General features: G+C 39.4%; 1 protein-coding gene across 8 annotated transcripts in view; it reads right to left on the bottom strand.

Annotated features, from left to right (window-relative positions):
- Positions 1-13,247, bottom strand: part of SASH1 (SAM and SH3 domain containing 1) — a 548,281-nt gene that overhangs the window by 114,418 nt on the left and 420,616 nt on the right. The window contains exon 1 of one of the 8 annotated variants that reach the window (XM_028723627.2): positions 11,834-11,910. The exons of the other annotated variants lie outside the window; for them this stretch is intronic. Coding sequence (XP_028579460.2) covers positions 11,834-11,869 — 36 coding nt within the window. The 5' untranslated portion in view covers positions 11,870-11,910. Of the gene's footprint in view, positions 1-11,833; positions 11,911-13,247 lie in introns of those variants that run through there. 8 annotated transcript variants of the gene reach the window in all.

The raw sequence follows: 13,247 nt of genomic DNA on the forward strand, positions 1-13,247 counted from the left end.
TTTAAAGACGAAAGTGGAAGAATCCTTGCAATAGAAGTACAATATCAAGGAGAAAAAATTTTGATATTAGGAATTTATGCTCCAAATGAAGGGAAATCGGACTTTTACAAGAAGCTGCATGAGACCATGCTGGATTATCTGGACTACAACAACGTCATTATGATGGGGGACATGAATGGGGTTGTATCAACAAATATGGATAAGTCACAGAACCAAAACATTACCAAAGAAGGAAGACTACCTAAGACTTTTTTTGAAATGACTGACAATATGGACTGGATTGACATTTGGAGAGTTAGAAACCCCTTGGGGAGAGAAGGAACATTCTTTTCTGAAGCCCAACTGACCTGGACACGAATCGACCAAATATGGATAACTAGAAGTCTGGCACCTAAGGTGAGGAAGGTGGAAATCTGCCCTAAAACATGCTCCGACCATAACGCTTTGAGAATGGATATGACACTGATCCCAACCGGCTCCTTTAGATGGAAGATGAATGATGGCCTGTTTAGAGACCAAAGAATCGTAAAGAAGGCCCAAAAAACTTTAAAGGACTACTTCGAGATTAATTTGAGTACCACGGTGGAAAAAAGAACTATCTGGGATGCAAGTAAAGCTGTGATGAGAGGGTTCTTGATTCAACAGAATTCTTTAAAGAAAAGATTGCAAAATGAAAAGAAAGACAAAATTCTGGAAAGAATCAAAGAGTTGGAGAAGAAGTTAAGATCTGACCCGAAATCTCAACCGATTCTGAGAGAAATCAAACTTCATCAGGCACAATATTCTAAACTGATAAATCAGGAAATAGAATGGAAGATTAAAACAATGAAACAAAAAACTTTTGAGTCGGCTAATAAATGTGGGAAACTGCTAGCTTGGCAGTTGAAAAGGAGACAAAGACTGAATACAGTAACAAACTTAGAGGTTGAAGGAAGGAACATTCAGAACCCGGGAGAGATCAGAAAGTGCTTCCAGAGGTATTTTAAAAAGTTATACACTCAAGGGCCACAAGATGAAACAGAGATCACACAATTTCTGGAGAAAAATGGATTAGCAAAGCTGTCAGAAGAAAATAGAACAATTTTGAATAGCAAAATAACACGACAAGAGATTGAGCAGGCCATCCAGAGTTTGAAACAGGGCAAATCACCAGGGCCAGATGGACTGACCTCTAACTACTACAAGATATTGAAGGATTATTTGATACAACCATTATTGGAGGTCAGCAATGAAATAATGGAGGGGAAGAAGGCGCCTGAATCGTGGAAAGAAGCATTTATCACATTGATACCAAAGTTGGAAACTGAAAAGACACAACTTAAGAACTACCGTCCCATCTCCCTTTTAAATGTGGATTACAAAATATTTGCAGATGTTTTGGCACGAAGATTTAAGAAAGTTTTAAGTGAGATAATCCATAAAGACCAGGCAGGCTTTCTCCCGGGTAGACACATGTTTGCAAACACAAGGAACATTATAGACATATTGGAACTTTTGCAAACAAACATAAACACTAAAGCAGTTCTAATTTTCATAGACGCGGAGAAGGCCTTTGACAACATATCCTGGAAATTTATGAAGGGGAATTTAAAAGAAATGGGGGTGGGACGGGGGTTTGAGAATGGGATTGAGGCAATATACTCAGAACAAAAGGCTAAACTGATAGTTAACAATGTGGTTACAGAAGGGTTCAAAATTGAAAAAGGTACACGACAAGGCTGCCCGATTTCCCCATTACTGTTTATCTCGGTTCTGGAAGTGCTCCTGAATATGATTAGGGGGGACCGGTTGGTGGAAGGGATCCAGGTCGGAGCGAAACAATATAAACTTAAAGCTTTTGCAGATGACCTAGTTTTGACATTACAGGAGCCGGATTCTAGTATGAAAAGAGTATTACAACTGATTCAAAACTTTGGTCGAGTGGCAGGATTTAAGTTGAATAAGCAAAAAACTAAGGTTTTGGGGAAGAACTTGACAGATACTGAGTTGGAACAGCTTCAGAAAGAGACAGAACTGAACATGGTTAAGAAAGTCAAATACTTGGGGGTAAACATAACAGCAAAAAATCTGAGTCTCTTTAAAGATAACTATGAAAAATGTTGGTCAGATATTAAGAGAGACTTGGATAGTTGGTCAAGACTAAAACTTTCTTTGTTAGGCCGAATAGCTGCCATCAAGATGAATGTACTGCCAAAAATGTTATTTTTGTTTCAGACACTACAGATTGTAGACAAGACAGAGTGTTTTCGGAAGTGGCAGAAAGATATTTCTAAATTTGTCTGGCAGGGCAAAAAGCCCAGAATTAAATTCAAAATATTAACAGATGCGAAAGAAAGAGGGGGCTTTGCCCTGCCAGACCTAAAGTTGTATTATGAAGCTGCAGCGTTCTGCTGGCTAAAAGATTGGTTACTTCTTGAAGATACGGATGTCTTGGATTTGGAAGGTTTTAATAATGCGTTTGGATGGCATGCTTATTTATGGTATGACAAAGCTAAGATAAATAAGGCCTTTAAGAATCATATTGTCAGAAAATCAGTTTTTAATGTCTGGACAAAATACAAAGACTTATTGGAGAACAAAACTCCGAGGTGGCTGTCACCCCTGGAGGCCAAGGCTCGAAAAAGAGCCAATATGGAGGCCAATTGGCCAAAATATTGGGAGATAATAGAAAAGGATGGGGATAACTGGAAATTGCAGAGTTTAGAAAAGATGAGAGATAAAGTGAGAGACTGGTTACACTATGCTCAGATTAAAGAAGTGTTTAAAAATGACAAAAAGTTAGGATTCCAAGTGGAGAAGTCAAAGTTAGAAACTGAACTGCTAGAACCTAAGACTAAAGTACTTTCAAAAATGTATAACTTGCTGCTGAAATGGAACACACAAGACGAAATGGTAAAATCAACAATGATAAAATGGGCTCAGGACATCGGGCACAATATTATGTTTGAAGATTGGGAAAGGTTGTGGACCTCTGGGCTGAACTTCACTGCATGTAATGCGTTGAAGGAAAATGTGATGAAAATGATGTATAGATGGTACATGACCCCTGTTAAATTAGCTAAAATATACCATTCGTCTGATAGTAAATGTTGGAAATGTAAGGAAAATGAAGGAACATTTTTTCACCTCTGGTGGACCTGCCCTAGAGTGAAGGCCTTTTGGGAGACAATATATAATGAATTAAAAAGGGTGTTTAAATACACCTTTACTAAGAAACCAGAGGCCTTTCTCTTGGGTATCGTCGACCAGAGTGTGTTAAAAAAGGACAGAACATTCTTTATGTATGCAACAACAGCAGCAAGAATATTGATCGCCAAGAACTGGAAAACTCAGAAGCTACCCACTGTGGAAGAATGGCAGATGCAGCTGATGGACTATATGCAGTTAGCCGAGATGACCGGCAGAATCCGAGACCAGGGAGAAGAAAGGATGGAAGAAGACTGGAAGAAATTTAAGATTTACTTACAAAAATATTGTAATTTGGCTGAGTGTTGAACCGGATGTCAGAGTAGAAAACAATTGTCTATCACTAAATTAGACTTAAGGATGAATTATATGCTAATCAAACTAAGACTATGAGCAAAATGATAATTTGTTTGAAATTAATATAATAATGATGCAAGTGTACGCGGGAGGTGTGGGGGAGTCCTATGCAACAACTGAGAGATGTTAAATTGACAATGATGAATTGTGTTATTTCTGATGTATGTTTTATGTGAAAATCTTAATAAATATATTATAAAAAAAAATAAATAAAAAAAAACTCTTAAGAACATTCGTATGAAAACGTCAAGTGTTTTAATTATATTATGGTTCAGTGGAAGGTTCAGCAATCTTGATATCTCTCCAAACTACTACAGGGGTTTCTTTGGGGGGGGGGGGAGGTGCAGTGATGTTCATTAAGATAAATGAACTGATGACATTTCTGCCAATTCTGGGCATTCTTAGAATTCCCATCTACAGGTTGTATCTAATGGTTTTCTCCATCAAAGGAGGCAATTTAATTTTTCTCCCCCTTTGGTGCACCACTACACAAATTTGTTGTCCTGGTTATCAAGATCTATGCTAAGCATATTGAGAACGCAGGTTAAATGCCTGACCCCACTTACCTGGGTGCAAGCTCTGCTGAACTGATTAAGACTGGTTTCTGGAATTGTGCCACTTCAAAAAAATGTGTACTGTATGTACTGGGAAGTATTATGATTAGTGTGCAACTACAGAAAACAGACATATGTAAATAATTCCCTCAAACTGTACTGTACACTCCTAACTGGCTTTAAGGCTACAGTAGTTTGTGTCCACTGGTGTTATGGACTTTGCAGATGAAGCCAGCTATTTACAACGCAGGGTGCAAGATTACTTGCTACCCAGCCTCAAAGACCTCAGGTTCCAGTAAGAAATACATGCGAAGTAAACATGGACTGGTTTTTACAGTCATTTTTTAAATCAGAAAACAAATTTATCATATTTTTATCCCACTCTTTTCAATCTAACAACAATGTTGTAGGTAAGGCTCTGGCCCAAAGTCAGTCAAACTGATTATGGCAGAAATATGTTCCCTTAACTACCAACGTCATGAAATGCAGCTTCCGAAAACGCCTATTATCCAAATCACATAAAATTTCTTATTAGCAGAACAGAAAGGGTACACAAACAAGAATTGTGCATTACAGCTCTGCTAGCTGCAATCCACCCACTTCCAGAAAGAGTTCCTGTGGAAATCCTTAACTGCTACAAAATTGGGTGTTACTGCCTAAAGGATATAAACAATGACATTCTGTTTAGGTTTTCGGCTTACAAAGTCAAAGGGGCTATACAATTCTGGAAGTACAGAGACAAAAAGGCTGCATTTTAATAACGTATAAGGAGTTGTTAGAATAATTCACAAAAGTATAACTATGACTGGTAAATCAATTTTTTTCTGTTGTTCTCTGAGTGCCTTAGGAGGTAGGAAGGCAGATATATTGAGGTTTATGCCCCAATAGCAACTAGGCCTCATTACATCACACAATAGTCTTGTTCAATCACTTTACCAATCAAGTGTTTATTATAGTCAACCAACCAATAAACAATATATGTGAAAGGGTCTGGGGGCAGGAATTCACAGCACCACTGCTTTACTCTGTGTGTTTGTTGTTTGTTTGTTTGTTTGTTTGTTTGTTTGTTTGTTTCCTCCTCAAGTTCCAGCACTGGTTTCAGAATCTGGTAAGTTATCATATTAGCAGCATTACTCTCAGGGAAGGGAGAGTTGTAGAGGAACTTCAGGATCCCAGATAAGTGGGTTCTCTGGCTCTAGGACAGGCAGAAGCTCAACCTGCTTTCTGATAGGTGGGGGGTATTGAATTTGTACTCAGTGATGACAGCTGTCTCCAATCCTAGCTTCACAGGCTTCTCTGATTATCCACCCAGATGTCGTTTCTGTCTAGACCGAATTCAGCAGAAAAAATGGGATATAAATAATAATTAGGCTGCTGGTGTCCTCGGCCTGCCCCAAGTCAGCAAGTATGGGGTAGAACACCCATGGGATAGCCTTTGTCTCTCGGTCTCTTCTCCTCTTGACCTCACATTTCTCTACTCCCTATTGACTCTACCCTCCATTCTCTCTCATACACCTCTTGCCCTTATTGCTCTCCCAGGGGGAGGCTTTCTGAAACCTCACACCTTCTCTGTAAAATTACTCCAGTATCACTTACTAGCCTTCCAGGGTCTTACCAGGGACCAGATTAAAGTTGTCCAGTTTTCACCGGTCCATCTTCCTCTGGACTTCCATGTCCTGTAAGTACTTCCTGCCCGTGAAGCTCTTTATTTCCCTTTCTCAGACAGCTGTGGTTTCAATGAAACCAGTCTGTCATGAAGATACACTTTCCTGGTAGCAGCAGCCTCCCTCTCAGCGACAGTGTGGTGACCATAACACTGTTCGTTTCCCACCTGGTTGCAGATCAATCAACAGCCTGGGCTTGCAATAGTTTGGGCTTGCAGCTGAGCAGACAGCAGCACTGCACTTCCCCAACAAAAATTGCACACCAAGTGGGTAAGCTGTCTGCTCCTTGCATCAGCTGCCAAAAGGTCACATAAGCAGAGATAACAATATACAAAAATACCAGTGATACAAGGTCAAATCTCACGGATCTCAGTACAGTACTAGCATTTGGCTTTTTACTGTCCCAGCCAAGCAGAAAAAATCTTATGCACAAATACTATTCTATTTGGGAGGAATAATGCACCGTTATCCAGGGGGGTTCAGCTCATTTAATTAAAACAAGTACAATCACCCTCCTGTGGGCTTTAAACTGTGAGTATCCATTTAAATATTATTTAGATGCATATCTTCTAAGTACTGGGGCCTGTGCTGAGTTTCATGTTTATATCAATTAGGGATATCAGCGGGCTAATAAAAGCTTTATGTCTTGCCAGTTTATAAGCCTTTCCACTCTTGGATCTGGAATTTTTATTCCTTTATGATCTTATATGCCCATATTGCTTCATCATGGCCAAAGTGCCTGTTGATGAGGCTAAACAGCCGGCTTTTTTTTCAAGTAAACAGAATTTAATATCTCACTCTACCCAGCAGAAAAACATGCTGCACTTTTAAAAAAATATAAAAAAGTAATCAGCACAGCATTGCACATGGCCCTGGTTTGCCTGAGGCTTTAAATCTATAGCAGCAGTCAAGAACTAGATAGGCCATGAGATCAATATAACACTGGGTACTAGGGTGATGGACCACAGCGCCTCCCTCGATTGCTCTGCCTTGTACTGCAATCTTTCTTAACACAACCTTTCATCCATATCATGTAGCACTACCAGGTCCTGACTAATATTAGGCTTCAAAGGGGAAATGTATTGTAGATACTTTCCCATGGATTGAGTTATGAAAGTGCAAAAACATGACACGCCTACAGCGGTTTGGGTAAGAGAATAAGCAAAGGCTGAGCAGGCATCCTGGGTCAATACAAAAACAGGGCCGAATAGAGGCTACTCACCAAGCACATACATAAGCATTTAAAGTATGCGTTAATCCACATCATGACAGCAGATGTTTTGGAAAGCACACATATTTGAATCTCAGTCCTGATATCTCTTAAGCTACTCATAGTCACAGATGTGCACTGAACCATAGATTTCTCTGTTGTGAGTCGAGATTAGTGAAAATCTTTAAATCTTGATCATTTGAGAAGCTTACTATGTCACTTGAACATTTCTGACTGTGTGTGCACATGTGCGCACACATTTATACTACTGTAATGGCACCTTTTCACACTGCCTTCATAACTTGGCTCATTTCCATTATGCAAAAATGTATAGAAGATGACCTACGCCACTTGGGAGGAGCTGTCGCTGCTTTCCACACCTGTGCTGCTCTAGTTCCAGGAGGGGCAGTGCTGTTAACAGTGATAAGCTGCAACAGGGTTCTCCTACATGTCATTTCCCCCCTTCCTATGCTTTAAAAAAAGGCTTTTCGAAGTACTTATTCCTAATTTTAACTGCTGTTTTTGATGTTTTAATTTATTTTTTGCATTCACATTTTTATCTGTAAACTGCCTTGAAAACTGACATCAAAGGGCGGTATGGAATTTACATAAATAAATGCAATTAGCATACTGGGACTGACCTGCAAGCATTTTTACTGCATTCAAAGCAAACTACCCTTCCTCTTCCCGGAAGTTTTAAAAAATAGTAATAAATTCTGCAAGTTTGCAGCAGAAGCTGGTCATGGAAAGCACTGATTGATGGCATCCAACAGGTCACCAAGAAGCCTTCACCACTCAATTTCCAGAGAAGTACTGCATAATTTAAAAAGCTTCTTTTTATTTCCAAGCTAAGAAATGAATGTAAATATGTATAAGCATTTTACGTGACACTTTACAAATGTTTAGTGAAGGACAGGCAACCTGCCTTAAGCATTGGTGAAGAAAAAAGGGTAACAGCTGAAGCAGTGCTGCATGCATGTACATTTGCCAAACTGCAAAGCCAGGAAGAAAGCAGACTTACACCACAGCTGAGGGATCTGCTGTGGAGTTTTTTATTTTTAGAATTATGACTACGTCAATTTTTATCCTTTAGTGTTTTAAACATTAGCCCTTTGTATAATGAATTAACCACAAAATCAAAGTTTAAAAAGAGACTGGAAACTATCTAGTCCAATCTCCTGTTGTGCAAGATCTACAGTGCAGGAAGCAACAACAGCAGCCTTGACAGATAGTTATCTAGCTTCCACTTAAATACATCCAGCAAAGGAGTGCCCACTACCTACTGAAGCAATCTGCCCCCTGCCCAAGTTTCTCCAAACACTTACATGAAGCCTGCTTCCCTGCCATTTCCACCCACTGTTTTTCCAGAGCAACAGAAAATAAATCTGGTCTATCTTCTATGTGACAGCCCTTACTCTTCTTTTATAAAGGCTCAGTAAAACCAACTCTTTCAATAGCTCCTCATAGGAAAGGCCTTGGTTTCCATACATACCCCCTCACCATTTTGATCATATTCCTCAGGACATGTTTCAGTTTAACACTATTGGTCTTTAAAAGTCCAGCACTAGACACTAGCATTCCAGTTGTGGCCTGGATAACACAGAATAGAGCAGAACAATTGTTTTCCTTGTTCTGGACACTATGCTTCTGTTACCTGTTTTATATGCGATATTATCATAAATTATCATAAGTGTAACGATCTCAAATACAGGTACATTTTGTGGTAATCAGACATGAAATAAAAGTGAACCAAGTGAAATTGTCAGTAGCCAATACAGGCTATCAAGAACATTCAGGACCAGTATTTGAACTGCATTTCAAACAAACTCTTATAAATAAGATTTTTTAGAATTTTACTACATCTTAAGTTTTTAACTTGGCACCCAGAACATCAAACAAGGATCCTATTTTCCTGTCACACCCAACTTGGAAAAAAATATTTTTTATGTATTTATGGTGTTTCCTCTGTGAAATAGTACTATAAAGTCTGTCATGATTTCTATTAATTTATCCAACAATAATACAATTACAAGAAATACTTTCTTAAATAAAGTATCAGTTTCCAATAAGACTGAAAATAAGATCACATTTTGAACCTCTCCTTGAGTTGTTGAATCAATAATTCTAAACAGGGCAAAAGAAAAATGCTTCTCTTGCTCCAAGAAAATTAAGACACATACACACATTTGGACTAAGCATCAAATATTCTGGAAGCACAACTTGTGCTTTTGATTTTAGTAGAGGTATTTAACATTAAAGAAAAACAATTTAAATATACTTTATTTAAAATGAAATGTGCTTCATTCCATTTCTACCATTTTAAAAATTATTCCATTACTGGTAAGGCCTCAAAGACTATTTTTTAAAAAAACATATGTTCTTTCCCTATGAACAAAGGCACTTTTGTCATGGTGGTGTGTTAAAATCTTCATAAGGCCCAGCTGCTTCTAAGGCATGGAAACAATTTTTGGCTCCTCTGACATTAAATGGGAGATGTACTTATATCAGGAAACACCTACATGTGCATTAGCCATCCTACTCCTTACAAATAGTGAATGGTATTTTGCTTAAGGATGATATACTTTAAATCCAATTTACCCCACTCCCACCTTGTTATACTTTCTCCTTTCCCTTCCTCCCCCACAAGAAACACTCTGTCAGGTGAGTGAGGCTGAGAGACTTCAGAGAAGTGTGACTAGCCCAAGGTCACCCAGCAGCTGCATGTGGAGGAGCGGAGACGCGAACCTGGTTCCCCAGATTACGAGTCTACCGCTCTTAACCACTACACCACACTGGCTCTCAAGGCCTTTTCTGTGACAGCCTCCAACTTTATGAAAAGATTTTTTTTAAAAAAATGCAAGCAAAGAACCAAGCAAGCAGGGAAACTAGCAAGTGTGAAAGTTTAGGGAGGGGGCATGAAAAAAATAATCAGAAACATTGGACAACTTTAGCTATAGTCCAGTCAGCACTCACCAGATGAGATCGTAACTGAAAGGAGTAATTAAAATTTAATAAATATTTAAATTTATTACCATTATTTTATTGCAGAATTTATTGTAATTTTATTACAATGAATGTTGCTTTCATAAATCTATTCACTTTTAACCACCCCAAGTTTCTTCTGTTTTTATATGATAGTGATAATTATCTATTGTTTTTAAGTCTAGATACTAAAACCTGCCTTTGTTTACTAGTATGTTTATTTTGATAGTCAGCTTTCTTTCTTTTTCCCAGCTGTACCAATTGACAAAAACTAATTGGGGACCATAGGGCACAGAAGCTTGTAGTCTATCACTAATGCTAGGCATATTTTATCATTGTTTGAATAAAACTATAGCATTTATACTTTTATATTTCATGAAATACCTAACAGTACAATACTATGAAACATTTCATGTACTTGTTGTAGTAAGTTTGGGTTTGTAAATAAGCATACAATCCTAAGCACACTTACTAGTGAACACTGTGGACCTTACTTCTGAGTAAGCATATCTAAGTGTGCGATGAGTATTGCATATATGGCTTATATTCCAATCTTTCTGGGGGTATTTTTTTTCTGTGGAGAAATGTAAAATTTTTACCCTATGGCTTTCAGGTTTCCATGCATTTTACACCTCTAAACAGGTTGACAAACCAAGATAGTTGGAGCCATTCAAAGTCAGAATCCAGTAGTTTCCCAGGCATATACCCATATTTTACCTAGAAACATTTACAGTCAGGCCAAGTCAGAGAGAATAAATCAGCTGCTAGAAAGAGGAGAGATGGGGGAAGCAATGTTGTAGGTTAGGAGAACAATGCTGCCCCTCCTCTTCCCCCACCCTACAGTTTTGAATGATTCAACCCAAGGGCACCAGTGTGCACACCATGGTTTGATTTCCAGTGCACCCTGAAAGCATTTGAAACAAATTATTTATTTTGGGTGTTTCATTTTAGGGCTGAAATCCTACCTCTGCCATCGACTCGTTTTCTTGGTCTTAAGTAAGACAACTTGTTGCCTTCTACTGCATTACTCAGTTTTCAACATCATCATCTGCAGAAAGTTTAGGTAAAGGTAAAGGGACCCCTGACCATTAGGTCCAGTCATGACCGACTCTAGGGTTGCGGCGCTCATCTCGCTATATTGGCCGAAGGAGCCGGCGTACAGCTTCCGGGTCATGTGGCCAGCATGACTAAGCTGCTTCTGGCGAACCAGAGCAGTGCACGGAAATGCCGTTTACCTTCCCACCAGAGCGGTACCTACTTATCTACTTGCACTTTGACATGCTTTCGAGCTGCTAGGTTGGCAGGAGCAGGGACCGAGCAACGGGAGCTCACCCCATCGCGGGGATTCGAACCGCCGACCTTCTGATCGGCAAGTCCTAGGCTCTGTGGTTTAACCCACAGTGCCACCCACGTCCCACAGAAAGCTTACAAATGGCATAAAGACATCATCCTATTCATCCCATGATAAAGTAGTGAAAGGTATAGAACTCTGAACATGGAGGTTCAATTTAGTTACCATGGATGGAAATGGAAGGGTCAGGTAGGTGGAGTTTTGTTGGCTGTAAGGGAACGGCTGGACGAGGATGGACTCGGTGGGCTTCCACTTTCTGGAGCACTAACTGCCACTGGGTATCTGTTTAATTTCAACTGTGTGACAGCAAAATCTGATGAGTTGCTGGAATGTAACATCTTTGTTTTTCTAATTCGCTTTGTATAATTCAAAAAACGTCATTTACTTTTCTTTGACATGACAAACAACAATTTAAACCATAGATACTAATACATTCTTAACAGCCGGATTGTTTTACAGCCAAGTAAGACTCTACAAAAACGCCTGCACTCACGAGATTGGTTTGTTTGTTTTTTAAAGCAGAACATACCTGGCTCTCTGATGCACAGCCATTCAAAAGGGGCATCACAAAAAGCAAATCAGACTTTTATATTAAATGATGGAGCTCTGTTGAAAGAAAGATGTTTGGTTGAAACATTTGCATTATGGAAGGAAAAGGCTTATATCAAATGTTATCTCATTCAGCTGTTGGGCCCTAGAAAGAGATTAAGACAGTCTTGGAAATAAGTGTTAAGAGGTGCTCACACTGTCTCCTGCATACTCTTTCTCCTTCAGCTTCTTCCAATTAGAGAAAGTGTCTCTTACCAGTTACTGGAGAGCACAACCATGTGTGTTTGGTTTGATCCAACAAGGTTATTCATATGTTCCTACAAAAGGCAAAAGAGAGGAAGTGCTCACACAGGACCGGGGCAGGGGCGGGGGACGGTTTCAGCTGCAATGTTTATTTTATTCTCCACAGTTGAATGAGATGCTTAACTGTACAGCTAGGTTAGTGTGAGTGAATTCAACATTTAAGAAAACAAGGGAAAATGTAGTAGCTTAACAACGGAAGGAAAAATTCATACCTGCACAACTTGAACCCCAACCATAAATATCTAGCCTGCACATAAGTTTTTAATTCGCTTACATTCTTGTTTTAAATTTAGAATTCCCAAAGTCCCAATTGTTTTTCTATGTACTTTACTTGAATAAACTGCATTAAGCTGGGAATTATGTATAGTAAACAGTAGTGATCTGAAGACTCGTGTGCATGTGTGGAATGCACTTTGACAGAGGCTCATTTCCACACAGCCCTCAGCTGTACACCTCCCCACATCACATGCAGTTCTGGAGGTCTCTTAAACCTCATGACTGGCCTTTTGGGAAACACAAGGAAGTCTGTCAAGAACAGTGGAATACAAATGCCACATACAGCTCTCTGGGCGTTAATCAATTGTTTAAAATCCATATGTTTGAACTGTCTTAGGAGACAATGGGACAGTACACCTTTGGAGGTAAGGTCAAACTACTGGAGAATTACCAGCACCTCTATAACCATAACCTGTGGACTGTAGACTGAGAGCTTAATGCTTCTCCAAACTAAAGACAGTGAGGAAAGGGTTCTGCAGCAGGATCAAGATTGAATTAATTTTGGTTTGGGTGTAGCTAATGTGAATTCTATTGAGGATTTTGCTTTGCTGTGGATTTCCTTTAAGAAAAAACCAACACTCATCTCCCAGGATCTATACAAGGGTGTGTTCCAGCAATCATCCAGCTTTAAAAAAGCTAACTTTTGGGGTGATGTGGGACAAAACCTCAATCTAACTGCCAGCGTTCGAAATTAGCTGGGCGCCAGTCGCATTTTGCCTGGAGATGTCCAGGTACCACCCTTGGCGCCTAGTATTTCCACCTGCTTGGCTACAGTCAGCTGGTCTGCTGGGCACAGAGGCAGCAAAAGACATGCA

The sequence above is a fragment of the Podarcis muralis genome, chromosome 3 (assembly GCF_964188315.1).
Source record: "Podarcis muralis chromosome 3, rPodMur119.hap1.1, whole genome shotgun sequence".
Classification (NCBI taxonomy): Eukaryota; Metazoa; Chordata; class Lepidosauria; order Squamata; family Lacertidae; genus Podarcis; species Podarcis muralis.